The sequence below is a fragment of the Acanthochromis polyacanthus genome, chromosome 4 (genome assembly GCF_021347895.1).
Source record: "Acanthochromis polyacanthus isolate Apoly-LR-REF ecotype Palm Island chromosome 4, KAUST_Apoly_ChrSc, whole genome shotgun sequence".
In the NCBI taxonomy this organism is placed as follows: domain Eukaryota; kingdom Metazoa; phylum Chordata; class Actinopteri; family Pomacentridae; genus Acanthochromis; species Acanthochromis polyacanthus.
In genome coordinates, this window is record NC_067116.1 from 38,154,756 (window position 1) to 38,180,727 (window position 25,972).

At 40.8% G+C, this 25,972-nt stretch overlaps 1 protein-coding gene across 1 annotated transcript in view; it reads left to right on the plus strand.

The window, feature by feature from the left end:
• yjefn3 (YjeF N-terminal domain containing 3) overlaps window positions 1-25,972 on the plus strand; it is a 52,040-nt gene that overhangs the window by 24,690 nt on the left and 1,378 nt on the right. The window contains exons 2-4 of the mRNA XM_022191803.2: window positions 14,589-14,697; window positions 22,358-22,468; window positions 24,570-24,683. Coding sequence (XP_022047495.1) covers window positions 14,589-14,697; window positions 22,358-22,468; window positions 24,570-24,683 — 334 coding nt within the window. The remainder of the gene's footprint in view (window positions 1-14,588; window positions 14,698-22,357; window positions 22,469-24,569; window positions 24,684-25,972) is intronic.

A 25,972-nucleotide genomic window follows, 5' to 3' on the forward strand; every position in this document is an offset into this window, starting at 1 on the left:
TTTGAATTGAATAGCCTGACTGCTGATGGCAAGAAAGATTTCCTAAATCTTTCTGTCTTGCAGCGCAGGGATAGGAGCCGTCCACTGATGTTTCGTTGTTCATTGAGGCAGATGTGAAGTGGATGATCCATGTTGGTCAGAATGGCCTCCATCTTGCTCAGTGCCCGTCTCTCCACCTCATCTTCCAATGTGTTCAATCTGATTCCAACCACAGAGCCAGCTTTTTTAATCAGTTTGTTCAGACCCCTTGCATCCTTGTTCTTTATGCTGCCTCCCCAGCAGACTGCAGCATAAAACAGGACACTTGCTACCACAGACTGATAAAACATCTGCAGCATCTTACTGCAGATGTCTAGTGATCGAAGTCTTCTGAGGCAATAAAGTCAGCTCTGGCCCTTTTTGTAGATGAAGTCTACGTTTGTAGACCAGTCCAACTTATTATCAAGGTGGACACCTAAATATTCATATGATGTCACCATCTCGATGTCCACGCCACAAGTGTTCACTGGCTGAAGAGGGGGTTTGGATCTGCGGAAATCTATGATCATTTCCTTTGTCTTTGAGGCGTTGAGTAGCAGGCAGTTTTTGTGACTCCAGTCACTGAAGGCACTTATCAGATCTCTGTATTCAGCTTCATGTCCATTTTTTCACTTCTTACTGAAGCCATCTCTTTCAATCTATTGTTACCAACAATAGAACAACTCTCAGTTGTTAAAATCAGAAACAACTGCTGAAATGACCTTGTATTTGTCTCAGATGATAAAACAAGACCATCAATGTGAATATAACCAAAAAGCATTGAACGTTTCATACCCCACACCACATCTAGACATGGTCACAGAATATAGCCACGCTGTTCATGTGGAGAATGTATTTGAAAGTGTTGCGAATGTTATAATGGACTTTGGTGTATTATGGCTCATGCTACTCTGAAAATGGCATACTGAATGTTTTTTTTTCTTTTTATCATGCTTGTTACATGATAGTGGTTGCTATGGCACCAGGGCTGTGCATAAAGGGGTGCACAAGGGAGAAAATTAGGTCACCTTTTTCTTGTACAAAATGAACCATTTTCGGCAATACACAGTAACATAATTGTGTATATTTTGGCGGGTACAAAAGAAATCTCCAGATTTTGACATCTGTTGATGCTGTGTGTGAACACAGTCAAGTTTAATCTGCATGGATTAGCTCACAGCTGGGTCGCAGAGATGCATATTCATATATATAAAACTCCAGCCAAGTTGTTCCCCCTAAAGCTCAGGGCCACCGATACATTGTTGTTATTGCACTTCAGGTCAATTATTAACGCAGATAGGTCATCAATCTGGCACGTCCTGGCCAGAGGCATGATAAATTGCGTTAGCCATTCTGCTCTTCTTCCCGTACCTGGAGGATAAAACTCTGCCACAAAAGAATGGAATGCGACGACACAGTCATCATAATTCATGATGCTGATGCCCGCTGGCCTCAAACTGAGGTAACCTGGTTTAAAGTGGAGGCAGAGGTTATATGTGAATGTTCTGGATAAATAGAACGGAGGTTTAAAGACCACTGAGGGGTACAGGATGATGTAACCTGTGGGCATGTGGGTGTGCTGCTGATTATGCATGTCTCGTGTACTTTATGTCAAGTTGTGCTTCGGTGCATTTGTGTGACCCGTGTGTGTGCATGTGTGGGGGTGGCCGCTCATCCATCTCCATAACAGCCCTTCTACTTGTGCCATCACATTACATCTAAAAATGAGGGATAAGTAGACCTGAATCATAGTTTGGCCATCGTGGACATTTTTAGCTCATGCTCACAGGAAATATACAGACACACAAACTGAAATGAGCTTGTCAACACCTGTGGCTTCAGGTAAATATGATCCATGCCCCTCTTTCATGTGCACAGCTGCTGGAGGATAAATCGAGAACAAAATGCAGGAGCCACTGATTGCGATTATCTAAAGAATGTCTGTCTCACCATGCCGGATATGAGGACGGCGAGCAGACAGCTAAACTGATTAAGCCTGATTTAAAAGAATGATGCTACAGGAGACAGTCGTATGGATGTGATTGTGCGCCTCTCACACGCACACAATACATACAGCCAGTCCGAAATGATTGCCCAAGGAGACTTGAAACAAAGTGAATTATGCCATCCTGATTTGATAAGAATTGAGCAGCATGAAGGGGTTCATGCTGGGCAGTTTGAATGGGACCATATGGAGGCGCAGAGCCAGCTCATATCTGCCAGCTGAGGCTGTTTATGAGACGCTCCCCCTGATAACGGCACCTGATCCTCTTGTCCATCCAGCTATGCAGACGGAAACATTATAATACGTATCTTTGAGCAAACTTCGGCTGTGAGTTTGAATGCAGCTGACAGCACCGTGTAATGAATCATGCTCGCTTGTGTTTTTTGGCTAGCTGTGATGTGATTAGACAAATTATTCCGGTTTTGTGGTAACTTCAGATAGAACATGTTTATGCTGCATATCCACCCTCAAAAAATAATCGAAAACACATACGCTGTGTACACACAGCCTGGAAACATGCAAACATATCCCCTGACACAGTCATGCATAATGTCATATACTGCAAGGCATCACTCTTGTTTTGTTGTTGTCATGCCAGTGTTTGCATTTCTTGTCAGACAATCCACTCATTCATAATTCTCTGCAAGATCTATCATCTATATTACATCTTAACTTCAGGCAGTTTGAATCTAAATCATTCTGCATTTCTCTATGACTCTCCCTCTCGCCCCTTTCCCCCTTTTACATCGTTTCTTAGTGGGGGTGCTGCAGGACTTCGTGGAGGCCGACTGCAGGAGGTGTGACTGATGATGAAAAGTGTCCTGAGATGACAACCATTAAATTAGATGCACACATACACCTGGGAAAGCCCACTGATAATCTCATTGTAATTGCAGGGAGCTATCTTTTCGCATCATATAAGCGTGTCTGTCCATCAGTATGATAGCAGAGTGATGGCCAAAGCCTTTTAGCTGGAACAAGCTTGAGTGTCTGTAATGAGATTATTTTCAGGGTAATGACGAAAGTGAGGATTAAAAATCAGTAACGATGAGTTCACAGACATACACGTTTCAGAGCAAAACGCACTGCTGTCACTGCTAGTACTTTGGTTTCGAATATGTAGTTTCTGCTGCAGACAGAGAAATACTGTGAAGCCCTCTTTGTAGCATTTGTTAATGTCAGCCACAATATTCTTCTGCAAAGGTTAAATGATTTTGAATTTGATTCTATATCACAGAAAATCTTAAGTAGTTCCTCTGGCTATAGGCGTCCCTCAAGGTTCAGTTTCAGGTCCTGTCTTGTTTTCAGTTTCCATTAACAACATCAGATCAATCATAAAAAAATACAACACTCATGTCTATGCAGATGATAAAGTTGTCTACAGATTTTCTAATATGAGCCAGTCAGACACTTAAATCCTGCACCAAATCTTTAGAAACTGCAAGACAAAATTGCACTTCCCAAGAAAAAATGCAAAAAAGATCAAAGATAATCTAGAGTCAGAGATATTGTGAATGATAGTTTGCATACCACGACTCTGAGTGGACAAAGTACTTAACAGGTCCTGGAGCACAAATATCTTAACTGGAATCTGGTTGGATCAAAAGCTTAGTGTCAAATTTTATATTGACACACTGTTAGCAAACTGCACATACACAAACAGGGTATTTGAGCAGAAACAAAGCAATTGTCCTCCTATTTAGCAGCTGTTGTCTGTTTTACATTACAGTGATGCCATCTATAGCTTCTGCCTCCACTCTGAAAGCCCTTTCTTCAATTTACCACTCACAGTGAGACGTAACAGACATTGGTTTCTTTTTATTTATAAGGCACTGAACAGCAAGATGCCACCAGACATAACTTCTGTGGTCCATGATGTCCAGAACCTCATGCCACAGAACAGCTTGTTCTCAACAGCAGCTGGCCTCACGAGCAAGGCCAGAGCTTCCCCATTGGCTCTGTCTCTTTGTCCCCTCCTTTGTCACTGACTCTATACATCACATTTACAAAGAGCTTTTTGAATAGGATTATTGAACCTTGCACATTCTCAGGCGATTCATTTGCACATTTCTACACACTGTAAACATTTCTATTACATTTTTTTTTAGTTTATTAACTCCTTGAATTTACTACAGTTGTGTCTTTTGTCTGATTTGCAACAGTTAGATTAAACAACCCTTTTCATCCCCCTTTTTCAGATACATTTTTTACATGTTAGCGTTAATGCACCAAATCACCAAGTAAAATTCCTTGTATGATGAAAACCTACTTTGCAAAAAAATGATTTTGATTTGGTCATCCCTGAAGTCTTTTTTGCATTCACTGAATTTGGTAAACCAGTTTTTGTGCAGCATGCACCTGGAGCATTTTACAACAAACAATAATCCTTACCACAACTGAACTGCACTTGTAGGTCAATTGAAAACCATCATTACAAATGAGTCTGCTCTTGTGTTTTTAGTTGTGCTCTGTTGTTTGTTATCTCGTAAATTACTGCCCTACTTCTTCTGTTTTGATTGTGCTCTTGACTTCACTGAAATGAGGCCATGCCCTCAGTGATTCATTGATATTTAAATTACTACCACAACATTAAAACCACCTGAATAATATTCTGTAGATCAGCCTTGTGCTATCAAAACAGCTCTGACTCTTTGGAACCTCTGGGGTTGTCCTGTGGCGTCTGATACTGAGACTTTGGCAGCAGATCCTTTGGGTCCTGTGGCCTGCAGTGAGGGACTTCGCTGTATTGGGCCAGTTCTGATGCATCCTATGGATATTTGATTCAATTTGGGATCTTTGTTGTGTTTCTTGCCGTAACTGAGCAGCTTTCGTGTGGCAGGGCACATCCACGTCCTGCAGCGTCTGTGTCACAATAACAATCTTACCAATACCCAATTTTTCCTAGCAGAACATTGTATTGTAATAAGATGAACAATGTCATTTAATTCACCTGTCAGTAGTTTAAATGTTGACAGGTCGGCATTAAGTCACTTACTGCAGTCTTGCATCCCTTAGTTGAAAAAAAACGTTGAAGCACCATAGATTATATCAGCTTTCTTCTGTGTGACCTCTCAGTCTTTTCTCTCTCTCTCTCTCTCTCTCTCTCTCTCTGGCTCTTGCTCTCACCTTTCCATCTTCCATCATTCTGGCTCAGTGAAGTGCAAACCTTCATCAGGGCAGCGGGGACAGAGAAAGATGGAGGGTGGTGGCATGGGAGGAGCAGAGTGACAGACAAAGATAATGCAAAAAAAGAAAATGGAAAGAGCTAAAGTGAGGTGACTGATAAGGTGAGATCGGCAAAGTTGGAGATCAAAAGACAGAATAGTGGAGGGAAGGTGTGGGTGATGGAAAGAAGCAGGAAAGAGCAGAGTGGAGAAAATTCCAAGACAGATCGACTTATGGATACTTTTTTGTTCTGAAAGGAAATTTCAGGTCTTGTGCTGCACTTGTGTAGCACAAAATGTGATGCACATGGTTGTGACAGATTCGTTTTTTTGTTCTCGATTTAAATAATGCGTTTTTTATACCATTCACACCGAATGACATGAGCATGTATTAACACAACTGACAGACAGATAATTGCACAAGGAAAATAAAGGAAAATGAATGAAAAAAACACCCTCCATACAATTCATCCACCCACACAGTTCCACAGACCCCTCTTTCTGCTGCTTTGCAATTCATAGAAACTTGGCAGTTATGCATAAATCAACAGTCAGAGTCTATTTTTCAGATACATTTTTATGATTTAACTATCTACATTAGACACTGTACCCACATATTCATGCAATTTCAGTTGGATTTTTATCCACACTAAAAGCATGCTCGAGGGATGGCAGTGTCTGTTGGTTATCTGAACCCACTATTTGTTCCAGACTGAAATGTTTTAGACTATTAGATGATAACGATTAATGTTTTGCACAAACCTTCATGTCCCCCAGAGAATAAAATGCTAGTGAGTCTCTAGCGCTTCTAGCCCTTATCTTCACAAGTCTGTAATGGATTTTCACGCAGTATCTCTCAGGCTTTTATTGTTATCAGAAGATAGATTCTAATAATGCTGAGAATCCCAAGTGTTTTGTTGTTGTGGCACCAGCAAGTCAAAGTTTAACCTCTCAAAGTCTACTGATACAATTTTGTGCCGACATTTGTGCACCCTCGGAGATATGTTTTGCACATGCTGGTAATGCCCAGATTTCTTTTCTAGCACTCCCACCAGGCTGACATTTGTGCTTTTGGATGAAATGTGTCAGCTGCTGAACGGATTGCAAAGAAATCTGCTGCACACTCAAGTCCTCTTAGCATAAATTGTAATATCCTCAATGATCCCTGAATTTTAACGCAGCACCAATGATGAGATCTAAACTTCAATTTGTCCATAATGTATAACAAAATGTCTGCAAAACTGATCACATTCCCATCAGTCTCAGCTGTACATTATTGCTAGTTAGCCAAATATTGGCATTTTTCTGACATACTAAGCTGAGACGGTTAACATGCGTGGTAGAAAAGGTGCTGTGAAAGGCTATATATTTACTCTCTGAACTCAAAATTTCAACCAGATAGGTTTGTGTGGTAGTGAAAATGAAAATAAAACCAAATCAGATTCAACAAATGTGCATGTATATGTACAATTGTGTATATCTTGGTTATACAATACATTCAGGGAAGATTTTCACAACACGGTTTGTTGACAATCAGCGTCTCCACTACATCAGTTTCCTCGTTTTTCCACAGAGGTTGCCTTTTATTGCCTGCTGTACATGACAATGGGTACTTACTAGAAACACAATCGTGGGAAACAGAAAAGCTTTGTTCAGGCTGAATCATCACCGTGTTCTATTAGATGTGATAGACAAGCAACAAAAATGCAAATTCATACAGAAATGTTACAGATTAGTGCCATAAAGAGACAGAAACACGCACAAGAGTGATTAATTTCTTATCAGCATGTTATTTCATGTGGTGCTTTATTTGTGTTTAAAAGGCTTTATATATCATTAGCAGCTAGTGAGTATTAGGTGGAGCAGGAGGGTGGACAGATAATGAGGGAGGGGACAGGTAGAGAAGAGAGCTGTGGAACTAATGAACTGTGTGCTTTTACTCTTTCTGTCCTCTCCAGAGCAGGAGTCTGACTAATTATTAGCCGTTCTTTAAGAGACCAGAGCTGCTCAGAGCCCTTCTACTGGTGGATAAACTATAGTTAATTACACAACAGTAAATTTGGTGCAGGTCGCAGCGGGGCTCAACAATCCCTTTTATGAGGCAGTACTGGTGCTCAGGAGTGAAACATCATGTTGAACTTTCAGCAACACCGAGAAAAACAAATCTTAGGTACCAGATAACATGATGTCGATAGTTTTAAAGGAAAAAAACACAAAGAAAGACAGTAAGAACGCATTGCTTGTGGTGTGCTATGTTTGCAATTTTGCATGCAAGTTTGGATTGCAAATCCATCCATCCATCCATCCATCCAGCCATCCATCCATCCATCCATCCATCCATCTATCCACCAGAAGCACATGTGTTTCAACGCGCAAGTTAATAAAGCTAAAGGTCAGCATTGATTTGTGGCTTCGGCTATGATTGAAACCCCTTTCTTCCAAGTGAAAATCCTCCATCTTACCTGGTGTAACGCCTCATCCTGTTCTCCAGACTTTGTTGCTATGATACCGTCTCATCTGCTCTGGGTTAAGGGCTCTGTGATTGGCTAGAATCTCTCATTAAAAGGCTACATTATCGAAAATCTGAAAACAAAGCCGAGCATACAATATGCTGAAAGGTTTGTCTGTCCGCCATACAAACGACATGTTGAAAAAAATCATATTTTTTTCGACATAGTATACTATGGCGGGGTTTTTTTTTTCAAAAAAATTTATGATTTTTTCCCCAAAAAACTGCTCTATAGTGTTTTTCATGGCCTACTTTACATTATTTCATCAAATGGCATGTTTCTACGACATGCTGAAAAAATGTCTTTTTTTTTTGACATAGTATAGTATGGCGTTTTTTTTGGACAAAATTTGTGATGTTTCTTTTTTATCCAAAAAAACTGCTCTATAGTGGTTTTCACAGCCTACTCTACATCATTTCATAAAATGGCGTGTTTCTACGACATGTTGAAAAAATGCCATTTTTTTTCGACATAGTATACTATGGCGTTTTTTTTTTCAAAAAAATCTATGATTTTTTTTCCCCCAAAAAAACTGCTCTATAGTATTTTTCATGACCTACTTTACATTATTTCATCAAATGGCATGTTTCTACGACATGTTGCAAAAATGTCTTTTTTTTCGACATAGTATACTATGGCGTTTTTTTTTGGACAAAATTTGTGATGGTTTTTTTTATCCGAAAAAACTGCTCTATAGTGGTTTTCACGGCCTACTCTACATCATTTCATAAAATGGCGTGTTTCTACAACATGTTGAAAAAATGGCATTTTTTTTCGACATAGTATACTATGGCGTTTTTTTTCTTCAAAAAAATTTATGATTTTTTTTCCCCAAAAAAACTGCTCTATAGTATTTTTCATGACCTACTTTACATTATTTCATCGGTAATGTCTACAGATACGGACCCGTACCCGTAGCCTGTGGCCTACGGATACGGCACTTTCCCTTATCATAAATATTAATTAGACGTACATGAATATTAATGAGATGCTACGGGTACGGTCAGTACCCGTAGCATCAACCTATTTCATCAAATGGCATGTTTCTACGACATGTTGAAAAAATGTCTTTTTTTTTCGACATAGTATGGCGTTTTTTTTGGACAAAATTTGTGATGTTTTTTTTTATCCAAAAAAACTGCTCTATAGTGGTTTTCACAGCCTACTCTACATCATTTCATAAAATGGCGTGTTTCTACGACATGTTGAAAAAAATACTTTTTTTTCCCCCACATACCCATACAAACGAATGTTTGGTCATTGTTGCCAAATAAAACACTGCCTGCTCCAGCTTTAAAACAAAGTTGTTTTCAGTCAAATTTACAATGTTAATAGCAGTAGTCACTCTTTAGTAATCACACTTTCAAAGCCTTTTTCCTTATCTCACCAGCAGATCAGGTGGAAATTAGGCAAACTGAGAGAGAGGAGGTGGTGAAATGTGGCTATTTTAAGCTTCCAGTGTTTGAAAAATGGAAGCTCTTCTGATTTTCAGCACATTATTCATCTCTTATATGATACTGAGCTGCTTCACAGCTGAAGACTGCACACAGAAACATATTGTTTGTTAGGCTTTCATTGGCTGGTATTTGGGGATAAAATTAGCATCCTTGTATGCTGCTTTGAGTTCTATCCTTGTATCTGTCATGGTACTGCTGAACTGGATTGCATTATAATTAAAAGGCTTTGTTCCTATATTCACGCTGTACATTGCAGTATTCTCTGTATATGAATCATTACATAAAGCATGCACATCTACGTGAAGTATTTCCATCAACACACAACACACTCTGTGCAGCAACACTGAGAACTGACGATTGCTTTTATTTTTTAATACTTTAATTGTCACATTTTCATCAACAATGCTATAATTTATTCATGTGTTAAAACTTTAATGTCTTTATGACCCCCAACTTCTCCATTATTATTGCAATTCTTTGTTATCTTTTACTGCATATGCTGTTGCCATTTGCTGCTGCACTGTCCCAATTTCCCCACAGGGGCCATTAAAGTTTAATTTTACTTTATCTCATGTGTAAGGTAAACAGACTCATTAAGCAGGTTGTGATCATAGTTGAGCAGTGCTGCACTGAAGGTGACACGCCACAGGAGCACATCACACTCAGCATGGGGAAATCAACTTACCCTCTAGGGAGAGGCTGCATGACTGCGGCTACAGGTGCAACAGAAGCTCTATTACTAATAAGACAGTTTTTTTTTTCTACAGCTACACTGTACATGCAGCACAAACACATGTCAGGACTGGCTTATATTTGCATACCTGCTTTACTGAAGAAGCAATTTGATGGTGATGTTATTTCCAAAATGGAAAAATCACTGATTACATGAAGATTTCTAATGCACCTCAGTGGCTTCTGGTGAATAATTGCATGACTAAGAATAATAATAAGCATGATCAAAGCTGCAGTACGTGGCATGAAGCAGCCATCTGTCCGTAGTCCGTCTGTCTGCGTGGTAGAGCCTCCTGGCTAAAACCAGCTGTTGAGCTGCACACCCACAGCACTTTGCTCTGTCAGTGCTGTTAAGGATCAATAGTAATTGCCTGTTCAGCAGCAGCAGTACTGTTACTGCGATCGTATCAGTCCTGAGCCAAGACTTCCCCACCCATGGAGAGCAGCGCCTTTTTTTCCTTTACTCAAATTGGATTACTCCCTGCTTTCTGTTTGTGAGATAAAACAGCTAAATTAGCCTATCCTCATGCAGAATCAATTCAGCTTAATAAAACCGTGAGACGTTCTGGCTCTGTCAGGTACAGCGAAAACACAGAGCGAACCCTGTGGACCGAGGTGAACTTTCTAAAGATCAACTTGTCACAGTGACTCAGGAAACATCCCTGAGGTGAGCCGTGGGTGACAGCTGCTGCCGCTCCACTGGCACAGGTAAATGCCAGAAGCCCCACTCGGATACTCTCCCTTGCTGACACACAAGTGCCCACGTACACACTAAGACACACACATTGACACGCACTTGCACTGCTGTGTCTTATAAGAACCTAAAAGTCACACGGACAGGCTTAGCATTAGTCACTGATTTGTACACCTTGTTCTCTTTACAGATACCCGACACTGACGTAAACACACATAATGATACACACATTTGCTGCAAGGACACAGAATAACACAGAGGTTCAGATACAGTCCTTCACTGTAATTGTTCTCCATAAACAGAACAGTAATAGAAGCTGCATCCGGCTTTCCTGTAAAATGGGTGGAAATGAATAACAGTTGTCAGACAGCAGCATAATGCAGCATTATTACTGCATAAAGAACCAAAACTGCTCCATTACAGTAACAACAATGGTTTAGCATTTTAATAGTCCAAAAAAGCTATTATCCAACACCATTTACAACAAATGTTTGGTACAGTTTGTACTTATCTCTGATTAAGTTGCTCTGCTCGTTTGTATGCAAGTTTAAATGTCTGATAATAGGAATCCATCATATGTGGTAGTTAATCTGTACAGTAGATGCCAGAGTTTGGGGTGTCATGTTTTTGTAGGTTCCTCCTGTTGTTTCTTTTTACGTCGACACATGATGTAACAAGAAAAAGCACAAATGATGTAACACAAAGAAATACACACACACACACAGACACACACACACAGACACACACACACACACACAGAGTTTGCTTTCACATGCACAAAAACTTCTTGATCTCCTTCGAGAGGTAAAGATGTAAAGATGAGAGGAGCTACCCTGTCGAGTCAGCGCTGATTAAAGGCACATCATCGACTTCTTTTTGCATCGACCCACATCTCATTTGCTCTTGTTGATTTGCAAAAGTCATAATGTGATGAACTCCTTCTAACAACCAACATCTAATCTCTTTTAATAACATTTTAATCCACATCAAGCTCCTTCTGCTGTGAAGCTGTCTCTGATATCTCTTGAAATACCAAACATTTTGAAAAAAGGAAGACCTCCGACTGAAGTGTTTCATCACCCTGGGTCTTTTTTTCTGAGCTGCATTTCTGTGAAGGACCACTAGGTGTCGATAGAGTAATAGAGATGTATCCTAGTTTGCAGAGCGAGCTTTCAAACATACACCTAACTTCAATGATTTTGCTTGGATTTTTCATGGTCTTCACACTCAAGAGACTGTCAGGCATGAGCACAAATAAACCAGTTTCTCCATCCTTGTGGTCATTCGTTGCTATGATGCCTTATCCAGCCCTTTGCTCAACCCTCAAACATCATAGCTGAATGCCTAATCTCAACCACAACCTAAAACCAAGTCTTAACCCCTCAAAAAGCAGTCATTACCCACTGGAGCCTCAATTTTTTGCAGCCACAGTGACTCAAGTCCCTTTGGGTTGGTATGCAGTCAGGTTAAAGTCCCCGCTGAGACACAAACATGAAACACACCCACACACTAACACCTCCATGCTATAAGCAGCACCAGCAGGCTCCAATACAGCAGCATTATGTCATTCTGTCACCATGCAACCGGAGGAAGCAAAGTAGCAATCAGCTCAGAAAGAACATGTGGGAACATTACTTCACAAATATATCGACAAATGCATCAACATGAAGCTCAGTCACACCTGCACAGGCACCAAACTAGCACATGCAAGCTACTGTAAAGCCAGTTAATCGATCACATGTTCCTATTTTGAGATGCATGACAACATTTCCCAGAAGCTGTTAAGGTTTTTATGAGAAAACCTTGACTTGTCGACCTGTAACTACTAAAAACCTGGAGGCCCCCGTTTGTTTCTAAAGGCCAGCAGACAAATTATATGATGACCATCTGTTGCAGATGTCTTTTTAGTACATTATGCTTCATGCTATCGTGTTTTTATATCACTACTCAAAAATTAACCATTCCTGCTAAGTTCGACTGAAGATTTTAAATCAATGAGACAATACCGTAAGGAATCAAAGACCAATGAGGAAGGGGAATTTTCACTAATCCAAGAACTGAGAATGAACAAAGCTTTTTTTTATGTAACTTAACACTTACAAAAAAAAGGTGAGCTGACCTTGAAGTGAATGAAACACAACAGAACGTAATTTCGGACATATTTGATGTCACTAAGGTACAAGAGGAGAAAATACAAAACACATTTGAATTATGTGTGAAGTCTTTAAATGAAGTATTTCTTGATTAAGACCAGTGACAGCATGTCATATTTGTTACGCTGCCTTATTTTCTCCCTGAACAGCTTCACCTACTGCTATACTGCATACACACGTGGACAAAATTGTTGGTACCCCTCAGTTAAAGAAGGAAAAACCCACAATTCTCACTGAAATCACTTGAAACTCACAAAAGTAACAATAAATAAAAATGTATTGAAAATTAAATAATCAAAATCAGCCATCACTTTTGAATTGTTGATTAACATAATTATTTAAAAAAACAAACTAATGGAATAGGGCTGGACAAAAATGATGGTACCCATAACTTAATATTTTGTTGCACAACCTTTTGAGGCAATCACTGCAATTAAATGATTTCTGTATTTGTCAATGAGCGTTCTGCAGCTGTCAACAGGTATTTTGGCCCACTCCTCATGAGCAAACAGCTCCAGTTGTCTCAGGTTTGATGGGTGTCTTCTCCAAATGGCATGTTTCAGCTCCTTCCACATATGTTCAATGGGATTCAGATCTGGGCTCATAGAAGGCCACTTTAGAATAGTCCAACGCTTTTCTCTCAGCCATTCTTGGGTGTTTTTGGCTGTGTGTTTTGGATCGTTGTCCTGTTGGAAGACCCATGACCTGCGACTGAGACCAAGCTTTCTGACACGAGGCAGCACATTTCTCTCCAGAATGCCTTGATAGTCTTCAGATTTCATCGTACCTTGCACACTTTCAAGACACCCTGTGCCAGATGCAGCAAAGCAGCCCCAAAACATTACTGAGCCTCCTCCATGTTTCACCGTAGGGACAGTGTTCTTTTCTTCGTATGCTTGGTTTTTGAGTCTATGAACATAGAGTTGATGTGCCTTACCAAAAAGCTCCAGTTTGGTCTCATCTGTCCAAAGGACATTCTCCCAGAAGCTTTGTGGCTTGTCAACATGCATTTTTGCAAATTCCAGTCTGGCTTTTTTATGAGTTTTTTTCAGCAGTGGTGTCTCCTTGGTCGTCTCCCATGAAGTCCACTTTGGCTCAAACAACGACGAATGGTGCGATCTGACACTGATGTACCTTGGCCTTGGAGTTCACCTTTAATTTCTTTGGAGGTTGCTCTGGGCTCTTTGGATACAATTCCAACGATCCGTCTCTTCAATTTGTCATCAATTTTCCTCTTGCGGCCACGTCCAGGGAGGTTGGCTACTGTCCCGTGGGTCTTGAACTTCTGAATAATATGAGCCACTGTTGTCACAGGAACTTCAAGCTGTTTAGAGATGGTCTTATAGCCTTTACCTTTAAGATGTTTGTCTATAATTTTTTTTTGGATGTCCTGGGACAATTCTCTCCTTCGCTTTCTGTTGTCCATGTTCAGTGTGGTACACACCTTTTCACCAAACAGCAGGGTGACTACTTGTCTCCCTTTAAATAGGCAGACTGACTGATTATGAGTTTGGAAACACCTGTGATGTCAATTAAATGACACACCTGAGTTAATCATGTCACTCTGGTCAAATAGTTTTCAATCTTTTATAGAGGTACCATCATTTTTGTCCAGGCCTGTTTCATTAGTTTGTTTTTTTAAATAATTATGTTAATCAACAATTCAAAAGTAATGGCTGTTTTTGATTATTTAATTTTCAATAAATTTTTATTTATTGTTACTTTTGTGAGTTTCAAGTGATTTCAGTGAGAATTGTGGGTTTTTCCTTCTTTAACTGAGGGGTACCAACAATTTTGTCCACGTGTGTATGTGTTTATTGATGATTAACATGAAACTTTCCCCCCTGTCTGTCAGTAAAGGGGAGGCTGCAGCTATCGAGACGGAACTCCTGAGAGACTACAGGTTTGGACAGCAGCAGCTGATAGAGATTTGGGGACAAGCATGTGCCCTCGCCATCACTAAGGTCTGTATATCTTCTATCTTCCTGATCTCCTCTGTTAATAGTTTGTCTTTATTTTTTTTATTTATTTTTTTGCTAATTGATCCTGCTTTACTGCAGTAATTTAGAAAAACACACCATGAGGCAAACCTCTGCCATTCCAGTATGCCTTTTGGAAATTCTACAAAAAGTTAATTCACAAACAACAAGCATACATTTATTGTTGTAAACCACATGTATGCATATGAGACCCAAAGATCCAAACATTCATTGCCTATCAAAAGTATTTACCCCCCGACTTGGAAATTTTTCCCTTTAATTGCTTGTCAACTTTTTTGACAAGAATTTATGGGGGAAAAAAGACTCTTTCATGTCAAAGTCAGAACTGATTTCTACAAATAATGTGAATGCAATGAAAATGTAAAATACAAATACAGCCCAACTGGTCCTAGAAGTCCCACAATTAGTGAAATTGAGATCATCTGGGTGTAGTCAATGTGTGGTAGGTGATTATAGCATAAAGACATCAGTATCTGGAAGGTCCAGTCACTGGTGAATCAATACTCCTCTGTACACCATGATTACAAAAGAACACTCAAAGCAACTCTGCAAAATCGTTAGAGAAAAGCACCAGTCAGGGGAGGGATAAAAAAAAAGTATAATAAGAAATAGAATTAATACGGCACAGGTCTAAAGCTGCATAAAAAACTGAGTTACTTTGCAAGACAGACATGAGTAAGGTAGGCCACCAAGACACCTATGACACCTCTGCAGGAGTTAAAAGCATCAGTGGCTGAGATGTGAGACTGCATATGCAACAACTGTTGCCTTTTCTTCACCAGTCAAAGCCCTGTGGTAGAGTGGCAAAGAAAAAGCCACTGTTGAAAAAAAAGCTCATATGAAATCTTGACTGAAGTTCATCTGTAGGCACAGACGTTGGACGACGCGAAGCTGGACGGGAGTGTGCCTTGTATTATGGGATTTATCCTTGCTCACAATTGCAGAAAGCTAACCAGCCTGACCAAAGAAGAGAGGTTGAAGAAGATCTGTGAGATCTACCAGTATCAGTTCACTCTCAAATCAACTGGAAGAAGTTTCTTTGGCCTTATGAGACTAAAATGGAGCTTTTTGGGCACCAAAACTATCACTGCACATAATCACAAACACTCCATTCCCACTGTGAAGCATGGTGGTGGCAGCATGATCATATTGAGAGGCTTCTAAGCAGTAGGCCCCAGAACATTTGTAAAGGTAGAAGGTAAAATGAATGCTTCACAGTATAGAGAAAATCAGAGGATAACCTGAGAGGACTGCGACTTTGGGGAAGATTTAATTTCCAGCAGGATAATGACATGAAGCAGCAAGGTGAATATTTTGGAGTGACCAAATCAGAGCCCAGATCTCAGTCCAATAGAGGATTTGTGGACTGAACCATTCCTGTCAGTCACAATGTCTATGCAGTCTGACAAAGCATCAGCAGTTTCACAAAGAACAACAGAATGCAGTGTCCAGACATGGAAGACTGATTTAGACCTAACTACACAGACTCAACACTGAACTTATTAAATTCTGACTTGAAGGGAGTGAATACTTATGTAACCACTTATTTTATGTTTCATACTTTCAATAATTTGACATTAATTTGTCAAAATCTATTTTCCACTGTTCACTGTTGAAAAGCAATAAAAGGGGAAAACATCCAAGGGGTGTGAATAGTTTTCATGGACCTTGTATAATGTCACACTCCATGTTATAAGAGGGTTTGTGTCTCATACTTCTCCCAAGAAAAGGAAAAATGGTGAAGGTCAGTCTCTAATGGTTTTCTCTACGTGTTTCACTAATGGGGCACTCCAGGGCCGTCACAGAATTATTTGTGTTCGCCTTCGAGACAAGATAAGGCTGCTTTAGGACAAACAAGAGTGGATGAGACGCCAACCTTTACATGAGAGAACATGCAGTTAAGATGCAAAATATCCAAAAGAATAACATGCTTAATGTCAGCAGTAAAGTACAGTAAAACCTATAAAGGTAAAATGTTGAATTTCCATGACACTGTTTGTTTTGTTTCTAGTGCATGAAATAGACCCTTCCTTCAGTGTGCTTTTATAGGCTTGTTTCTTTGGTCCATTAAACCAGAGGCACCAAACACTGAACAGTGGTTACCATTAACCATGGCATGTGAGGTTGCTGTGTCTGAAATGTATTTTTACTAGTTCTTGTGCGAGCTGTATTGCATAACTAGCAGTTCAGTCCTATTTTACATCTGTTATATGGTTGTATTGATTATAAAGGGTTTTTTTCTATTACTGCAGTGAAACAAAGCGAAGTTATGGAAGTTCAACCCTACAAACATTTAACAATGATTTCAAAATGTCAAAGCTTTTTTTCCCTCCTGCCTTATTAGAATCTTGTCAGGATTTACACAAATCCAATCAAAACTTGCTTTGAGGCAGTTCCTAGTTGCCCCCACCATCTCCGAATTCACTTTTATTTCTGCAATTACCGAACTTGTCAGGGGAAAAAATCCAATCTCGAACCACAACCTAAAGCTTCAGTTAAATAACATCAGACTGTGGCCTCAACAAGTCCACTCCTAAGCAAATCCATGTAATCGGGCCCAGTGTGCATCACTCAGCAAACCATTTGCAAAGGTCACAGATTTCACCCCTATTCTCTTCAAATCCTGTCATTTTTAGCCTCAGTAATCACCACAAAACTCAGCGAGTTCCTGACGTGACCGTTGGATTGTACAGGGGGGTGAAAAGTCACAGCTGCTGCTACTTAGACTTTCCTAATTTGCATTAACTTCCGTAAAAAAAGGCTGATTAATGCGTGGAGGAAATGTTTCCATTAACTTTTGGTGACATTTGCTAACAAACATTTGAGCGGTTCACCTCAAAGCACAACACCTGAGCTCACTCAGTGGCAGCGTTTCTTATAACCAAACCATCTTGACCCAGAACCACAGCTCTTCTTCTGCAGTTTTCATCATGCTGCGATCTGAACTGTGTCAAGCTTTGTGTGTACGCTTCTGTGTGTCAGTGAAGAGCTGTGAGGAACACATGTGGTTCCCTTTGACCAGACCACTGGCTTGGTTTAACACCACACTGGTTTTCTCAGTGGGCTCTTCAACTGGCTGTGATGAATAAAAGTCTAAGCTACAAGACACACGAAACCCTGCTTTGCTTGTCAGGAGGGAAGATGAAGAGAAAAGAGGCACAGGAAAAAGAAAAGACAAGCAGAAACACAAATGAGTAGCCCACACGATAGTAGAAAGAATAATAGCTCCCCTCAGAAAAAATTAAGAACATCCAGAGACGGGGGACTAAAAAGAAAAGTAAAAGCTGAGACAGGCAGCATCAGTTAGAAGTGGAGACTAACTGTTCTCTCCTCAGAGTGTGTGATTAAACCCACCACATCCACTTCCCCTCTATTATCATCAGCCGCCATTGGCCCCACGCCTGGCCCCACGCCTGGCCGTCCACCACCAGCCCCAGCAGCGTAGCCTTACTAGACAAACATGGCCTGGATGCTGTGGCTCGTCGCTGCCCACAGCCGCCAGCAGCACGCTACCGGTTACATGACATCACTGCTATTTAGGGAAAATTACAGTAGAAGGAGATGCAGACAGTCTGATTTCACTGATTTCATTGCTGGCCTACTGTGCTTGGCTTCCAAATATACCACATAAACAAGCACAGTCACACACACACACATACACACACCTAAACCTCTACTTGCCAGATAGATTATAGGTTTTCTGTAAGTAATCCTTTTACTGTTCCAGCAGCGGCGGCCACGACCACCGTGTCCAGACTGTCTGTTTCTGTATCAGTCTGAGACTTTTCAACACCTGAGTGGAGACAGGAGACGTTTTTGTTACCACACACCAATAAATTAGTGTGTAGTTTACAAGAGCCCCTGGACTTTAGCTTGGTGTTCTAGTACGAATATCAAAGGAAGTGTTTTTCTCCGTATGTGAATGTATTTGTGTTCTCAGAGGCCTGACAATGTTTTCTCAGGCTCAGTGTGCATTTCAGGTTGATTGGAGGTGAAAGCTCATGTGTCTTTAGCATTTACTTCAAAAAGGTATTCCCGCTGAGACGTTATTACAATCAAGACTGACATATTTCCTACAGTAAGTGTGTGTTTGAGTGTGAGGGAAGTTGTAGCAGTGCTCTAGACGCTACACTTTTATGACCTTTCTTCCAACCTCGGCCTTTTCCTGAAGTTTGCACCTACGTTAATGCTCTAAAAATGTTGGTAATAAAAAGTTACTGATAATTTACAAAATATTTTAAATGCACATAAGTGTCAGAAACATTACATCATCAGCTGTCACGGAAAATAAAGCAGCACAAAAGAGTTAAAAAGGAGATCACGAACCTGCTGCACAGATGCAACAAAACCACCTGTCTGCACTTGTAGAAACCTCATACACATCAGAAATATCATAAATATCTCGCACACTGGAAAACATCTGAACAAATTTATTACCTCATAAAACCTTGTTTTTCTATATCAAATTTGTTGCAGAGGTAGTTTGAACTGCTCGAAACAATGACCTTATTTCAGAATAAAGCGTACCATACACTTGTACCAAGACATTTCACTTGATTTACGATACAAGTGAAGCAATCATCGCTTCTGGCCGTAAATCCATGCAAAATACATCAAAAACACTTCAGAAACTGGGTCACACTCGCAAGTTGCATTTAATGAGGATTAAAGTAGCTGTGAAATTCGCCATTTATGTCAGGATTGCCCTGACAGGCGCTCATTTTTTAAATTACAAAACAAACAAAAAATAAGCACAACCAACAACGCTGACACTCGCCAAGACCCCATTAGAAGATGCTCTCTATCTCATCCTTTGCAAATTGCTTTCACTTACTCGGTGATCCATTCGAAGACACAATATCAGAATAAATTACTGTTTTGAATAGATTAGGGTATCGAGTGTCCCTTCTCTCTTGCACAAAGGCCTCATAATGTCTTAGAAATCTGCCTGATTTTGACTGGTCTGATCCCTTTATAGATGCTCACCTTCAGCAGTGTGTGGCTCTAATGGTTTCTCCAGCAGTAACTACTGGCTCGGGTTCTTGTCCTCCTGATGATCCTCAACATTTTCAGATATTGATGTCATGTGAATTTGTATATGTCACAGCAGAAAGAAACAAGTTGAAAGGAGACACAAGATGGTGAAACTGCTTTGAGCCACTGGTTACAGCTAAAGAAGCTGCCATATCAGTATTAATAATGTTGTTGTAGTGAAAGTCTTGCTTCCATTTGCAACAATTGCGTTACCTTGTTGCGTTTACAACCACCTTGACTCTCTTTTTAACTCTGTTTTGTATTTCACAAGCTCCAACAAGACAAGTAACTTCATACTGACTTTAAATGCAGCCTGTTAACTTTGTCTCTCTGACAGTTGACATTGAGCACATCGTAAACAGTGGGTTTATCAGAGGAGCTTTGCTGAAAATAGCTGCCTGCTGCCAATGGGAAAATGCTGAGAGAAAGCAGAGTTTTGGGCCCAAAAATCAACACAATGATCCAAAGCAAACTGAGACATTTTGGGTTCAATGAGAGACGCTGCAGAGGTAGATTAAAATTCTCTGTGGGTTCAGGCGACATTACACATAAAAATGTTGATCGGTGCAGCTTTACGTCCACCGTTTTCCTGCTTCTTTAACTTTTTTCAATTACTTGTGTAGTCTGCTAACACCTTCTGTATATGGGTGAGGCTGCAGCAGTGGACAGTACATTCAGAGATGTTTAATCTTCAGCAGCTGGTTGCAGTAAAAGCTTGACTTAATGCCACAAATATGTGAAGCTCAGGTAAAGCTTCAGTCTTATTACTGACAACAATGAAAGCCCTCCTGCTTTATTCTCTTCTAGTCTTCCGTCTGGTCTTCTCCTATCAATCACTACCATTCTTTCTTTCCTAAAATTACCTCCAGCCCTGTGGCCCTCAGTGGCCATAACAGTGTCTCCTCCATCTCGCTGAGCCTGTGTGATAATTTCTCCGCTGAGCTGTTATGATGGAGATAACGGCCGCCGTCTCTTCTCCTGGATTCATCGCTCTTGTTAATGCGCTCTGAGTCTTGTTATATCCAATTATCCAACGCGGGGAACGGCCTGTTTCTCCATATGAACTTTTCTCCTGTAGTGAATACATTAGCAAAAGTGGAACTAAATGGATTTTATGCACGGTGGAAGAATTTTGGCCTATTTCGAGCTCATCTCCAGCGTTTGTCAAACTGAGATCGCCAGTCGATGATTAAAAACCAGCACAAAAACTTATGATTTCAGTCACTTTACATTACAGCCTGGTAATGAAAGTGTCATTATTTTTGTAATTATGGAGCACCAGTGTTATAACTAAATAATTACTGGGTACAACAAAATGGTTACAGATGCCAAAACTCTTCTAATAAAGGAGTAACAGCTTGCAAATGATGGTATAACTACTCTTTAAGTTGCAGGACTCTTATGAAATAATTACAAGGTACAGAGAAAACACAGAAATGAGGAGCTTATTCATCATAGGATGCAGAGCTGTACTTATGGACAGACTAAACCAATACTTATAAGAGAGGGTAATTTATGTATCGGTTTAACAGGCCACCACTTTAAATTCATTGGGCTGTATCCCTGCAGCCTGTAATTATTTCACCAGAACATCCTCTAAGGTTAAAATAGTTACATGATTCAGCTCCCAGTATAAATAAAGAATGTTGCCCTTTAGTTTAGTTTGTTTTGTTCTATTAATACATTATAGTGTCTTTTATACCTGTCTAGTAATTACAAAATGCCTCGACTACAATTTGGGGGATTTGATCTAAAGCGTTACTGTGAACTGGAGTCAGAGGCTATTTATGGCTGTAATTAAACCGAGTAATTGGGCTAACAAGCTGTGCTCCGACACACATTTACTGAGCTCTAATTGGACAGGACGTCTGCATGAACTCAGGTTCTTCTTCGAGTTCATAAAATTCTGTTGTGACCAAAACAGTGTTGAACCATCATTTGTGTACAGTGTAATAACGCCCCAACCCCCCCAACAATCCATAATGTGGCAATGAATTTGGCGCTTTGAGGAAAATGTGGAAAATGAAGCCAGACGTCCTGCGTGACTTTCAGTAGTTCTTCTGTTTAGGTGTTGGAGATGGAAGATTAGCCACTCAGGATGACAGCTCTGCAGGCGAATGAATACCTGTCTGGTTTAAGAAGGTGGAGGGTGATTTACAAGGGAATGTGCGGCCACTAAGCGAGACAGATGCCAGCAGCTTGGGACTTGGATGGAAAGTGTGTTATATATACGGAAGCATCCCATGGTGAGGACAGTGGTATTTTTTCCACTGCTGTCAGGGTTATTTTAATAAGAGTGGACCTTTTCTCGTGGACGGAAGAGACAGTGGAGCCGGTGCCATTTCCACCCTTGTCTGGCATCCACGGCATGCAGCAGAAAGGCACTCAGACTATGATGCAGAGGCTGAGGTGCAGATCGGGTGACCAGCACTGAATAAGAAGCCTGAATTGGAGGGATAATACTGAATATTGCAGAAACTCTATCTTCCCCTACCTCTCACCATTGTTCTCTATCAATAACCCCTTCCATTTTCTCATCTGTGCTTGCGTCAGATCTGTTTCTAACTCGATTTTTTGGTCTCTCCACCAGGCCTACCCTCTCAGCTCTCTAGGAAAGAAGCAGCCAACAGTGCTGGTGATCTGTGGTCCGGATCAGAATGGATCCATTGGCCTGGTTTGCGCCCGACACCTGCGCATGTTTGTAAGTAACTTACAGAGACACATCAGGCCAAGAGTGAATTCTTACCCAATGTAACAACATGTCAAATTAGCAGCTATTAAACACAGGCTGGTAATTACAGAGTCATTCAGGCAATTCAAAAAAAGTCCTCTCACAGACATCAAATTGTGTGGTAACTAACAGGGGATCTCCATATACGGGCCCTCGGCGCTTTACAGAATCTCATTTCAGCTCCTGTAAATGGCTCCGAGCAGTTATCCCATTACCATCTCTGCAAGGGCACTCAGACAGTCGTGAGATCATGCTATTGTTACTCTCGTTAAAACCATCTTGTGCATCGCCTCTCCCGCCGCGATGTGATGTCATGACCACGATGTCTGCATCTCAGGCCGCATACCAACACATCTCAGGGTCGTTTTGTTAGGTGCTGGGGTCCTGCGCCAGTCTACAACTTTACTGGAAGGGAAATATGGGATATGTGTTTTTGGGATCTTTGGCTCAGAATGGAATGCATCTATACACTTTACCATATGTGTCTGACGTACTGGATTCACAACACATTGATAGTTCTGATTAAAACCATGTTAGACAGACTTTATTTAAGCAGCCCGGTGGCTCTCTGTGGAGTCTCTCTCTCCCACTCTGTCTTTTCCCTCTCAAGGCCAAGAACAAGGTCAGAGGTCAGCTTTGAGGGAGATATATTTCACCCTGGAATTCCAGAAATGAATGAGAAGCTGTTACATAACTTAACCTGAAAACGGGGGAAAAATGACGCAGGTGGACACCGATTGTCTCTTCATAATGTATGCGTTGTGTCCGATATTTTGTCCATTTCTCTCTAATGTGTTTACCGTCTGCATCGGTGTGTTTTTCTAATATTGTGGGAAAAAACACACTGAAATGTGGTGCATAAATAAAAGTTTTACTATTATTATTTTTAAAGCGACTCCACACTACACCGATGCCGACTGGGACTGACGCTGGTCTGAGCTCGCTCTAACTTGAGAAACATGAATACTTACTTTGGACGGCGAACAGCTTTCTTAGCGTATGTTTTTCACGGTGTGATGTGATCCCTGTCAGCAGGACGACATGCAAGGATACACGTGAGACACACAGTTTAACAGGCACACACATATATATTTCTATACACACACGCACACACACACACACATGCATGCATGGCCTGAAGCCCCTGATCTGGAACTGTGAGTGTGATTAGACAGAGCATAGAAATGAATGATCAGCTGCAGGCGAACAATTTCCTCCTCAAGTCACTCTGAGACAGCAGGTTGTGTGTCGTTCATCTTTGATTATTTCCACTGAGAGGTATGGAGCAGAACATACCGGATGATACAAATATTCCTTGATCAAAGCTTATGTCAAACAAAAATAAAAAACAGCAACGATGGTCATTAGTTCCGGTGTGCTGTTTGGATTCAAAAAGTGGAGATGATGTCAGGTTTGGCTCGCTGATGTGCTCCATAGACAATCACTGCATTCAAACGTTATGATGTTAGTCATGTTGTGGCTCGCATGCACCACCGTTTTATACCTCAGCAGCATTTTAAAGCAGGCTGTAAACTCCCTGTATGCCAAAATGTTACTTGTGCCTCCAGTTAAACATTTAAAAGTCTTAACTGTGTGCAGCAGACCTCATCCCTTCATGCTTAATGGGCTGTTTGTAAAAACAGAATTGTACAGGACACCGAGACCATGATTTTGAGAAAGAGATGAACATACACGATCAAACATGGGAGCACACATTCAACGTATTGACACCAGAAAGATTTATCTTTGTGAGTATGTAAAGGTCACGGATCACAGCTGCTTCCTGCTGAGCATCACAGGCCTTTCAGACAGCAGGGGTCTGGATTTCTACTCTTCTCAGCTTCCAGCTCATAAGGGAAGCAGACTGCAGAAACGACAACACGTGATCGCCAGTTTTGTTCACTTGTTATGAACTGGAAGCCGAATGTACATTGAAGGATTATCCACACTGAATCATGGAAGTGTTGGCAGAAGCCGCTGACTCAGATCTTGACATTAGGTAACCTTTTCTCTCTTTGTGCTTCTTTCTCCTCCTTTGTGTTGTTTTCCTCTGTTGCCTCATCTCATGCAGGAATACGAACCAACCATCTACCACCCGAAACGCTCCCCTCACAGTCTACACCAGGATTTCACAGTTCAGTGTGAGAAGATGGACATCCCCTTCCTCTCCTATCTCCCTACAGAGGTCAGCAGTGCTTTTACACGACGAGACATTTTACAAAAGCTTCAGTTGTGTTGTTGCGTGCTGAAAAGATTGACAGTGGTCTTGAGAGATGTACTTAATCTTCTTTGTTTAAGAGTGATGCTACTTCCAAAACTAATGTGTGGTTGGTGGCAGCTGCCAGTCTATGCAAAGGTAACACAATCCATCAACCTGCACCTCTAAAACTCACTAGTTTTGTTTAATCTTTACTAAAACCAAAGTGTAAACACAATTAATTGCTTTGTAAAAGTGGTCCATGTGCTGGATTATTTCTTGGATCAGACCTTTGACTTCCTGGAGTCTCTGCTGGTTGCCTGGCAATTGCCTCCAGTGACACAACATGTTAATTAGTGAGCTTTAGAGCTGGCAGTATACTGTTCTACCTTTGGAGAGAATCAAACTAATTGTCTGTCCTTGGTTAAAACCTTTATGTTAAGAGAGGCTAATTTGCTGCTGTCTGTAGCCCAATGGGCAGATATGAGAAAGTGGTATCTATCTTCTGATTTAACTCTCTGTAGATATGGGAAAGTCAGTGCTCCTCTACCTTTTCACCCTTGGATCTTGCCATTCATGTGGATGTTACTTTGACAAGTACCATGCACTCAAACACTGCTGCACACCAAATGTCAAATGTCACTCTCTGATGGCAGTGGGCTCCACCAGCAGGAAAATCTATCCTGCTACACTGCAATAACTGCTCAGTAATAGTTAAAGGAAGACGACCAAGTGCTCCAGATGTTCTGTCAATGCAATTCAGACCTACTTTTGGCAGCGTCTACGCAATATTAATATATGTTGTGGTTGATTAGCGTGTATATATACACCCAGAAACAAGCGATGTAACTTCCATTTGGGGGTTTAACTGTCCACAAAGCCTTAAATGTTTGGAGCAATCAAAGAAAAAAGGAGAGGAAAGCTTCGAGCTAGAGTGCTGTTGCTCCAGGACAATACACCCACTCACACAGCACAGGTGGCAGAAGCAGCCAAATGTGGCTTTAAAATGTTGCCTCATGCACCTTATCTACCCAGTCTGGCACAGTCTGACTTCAATCTGTTTCCCAAACTGAAGTCACCATTTTCAAAATGATGATGAGGTCATGCATGCTGTTGAGAAATATCTGGAGGCTCAAGATGTGACTTTCTTCTAGAAGGAATAGCACCACTTGAACAATGGTGGATCAAGTGCATAAACGTTAAGTAAAAAATAATGAAAAGGTTTGAAAAATTATGCAAGAACAATCTTTTTTTTCATTTTCTGGTAAGGCCTGGAA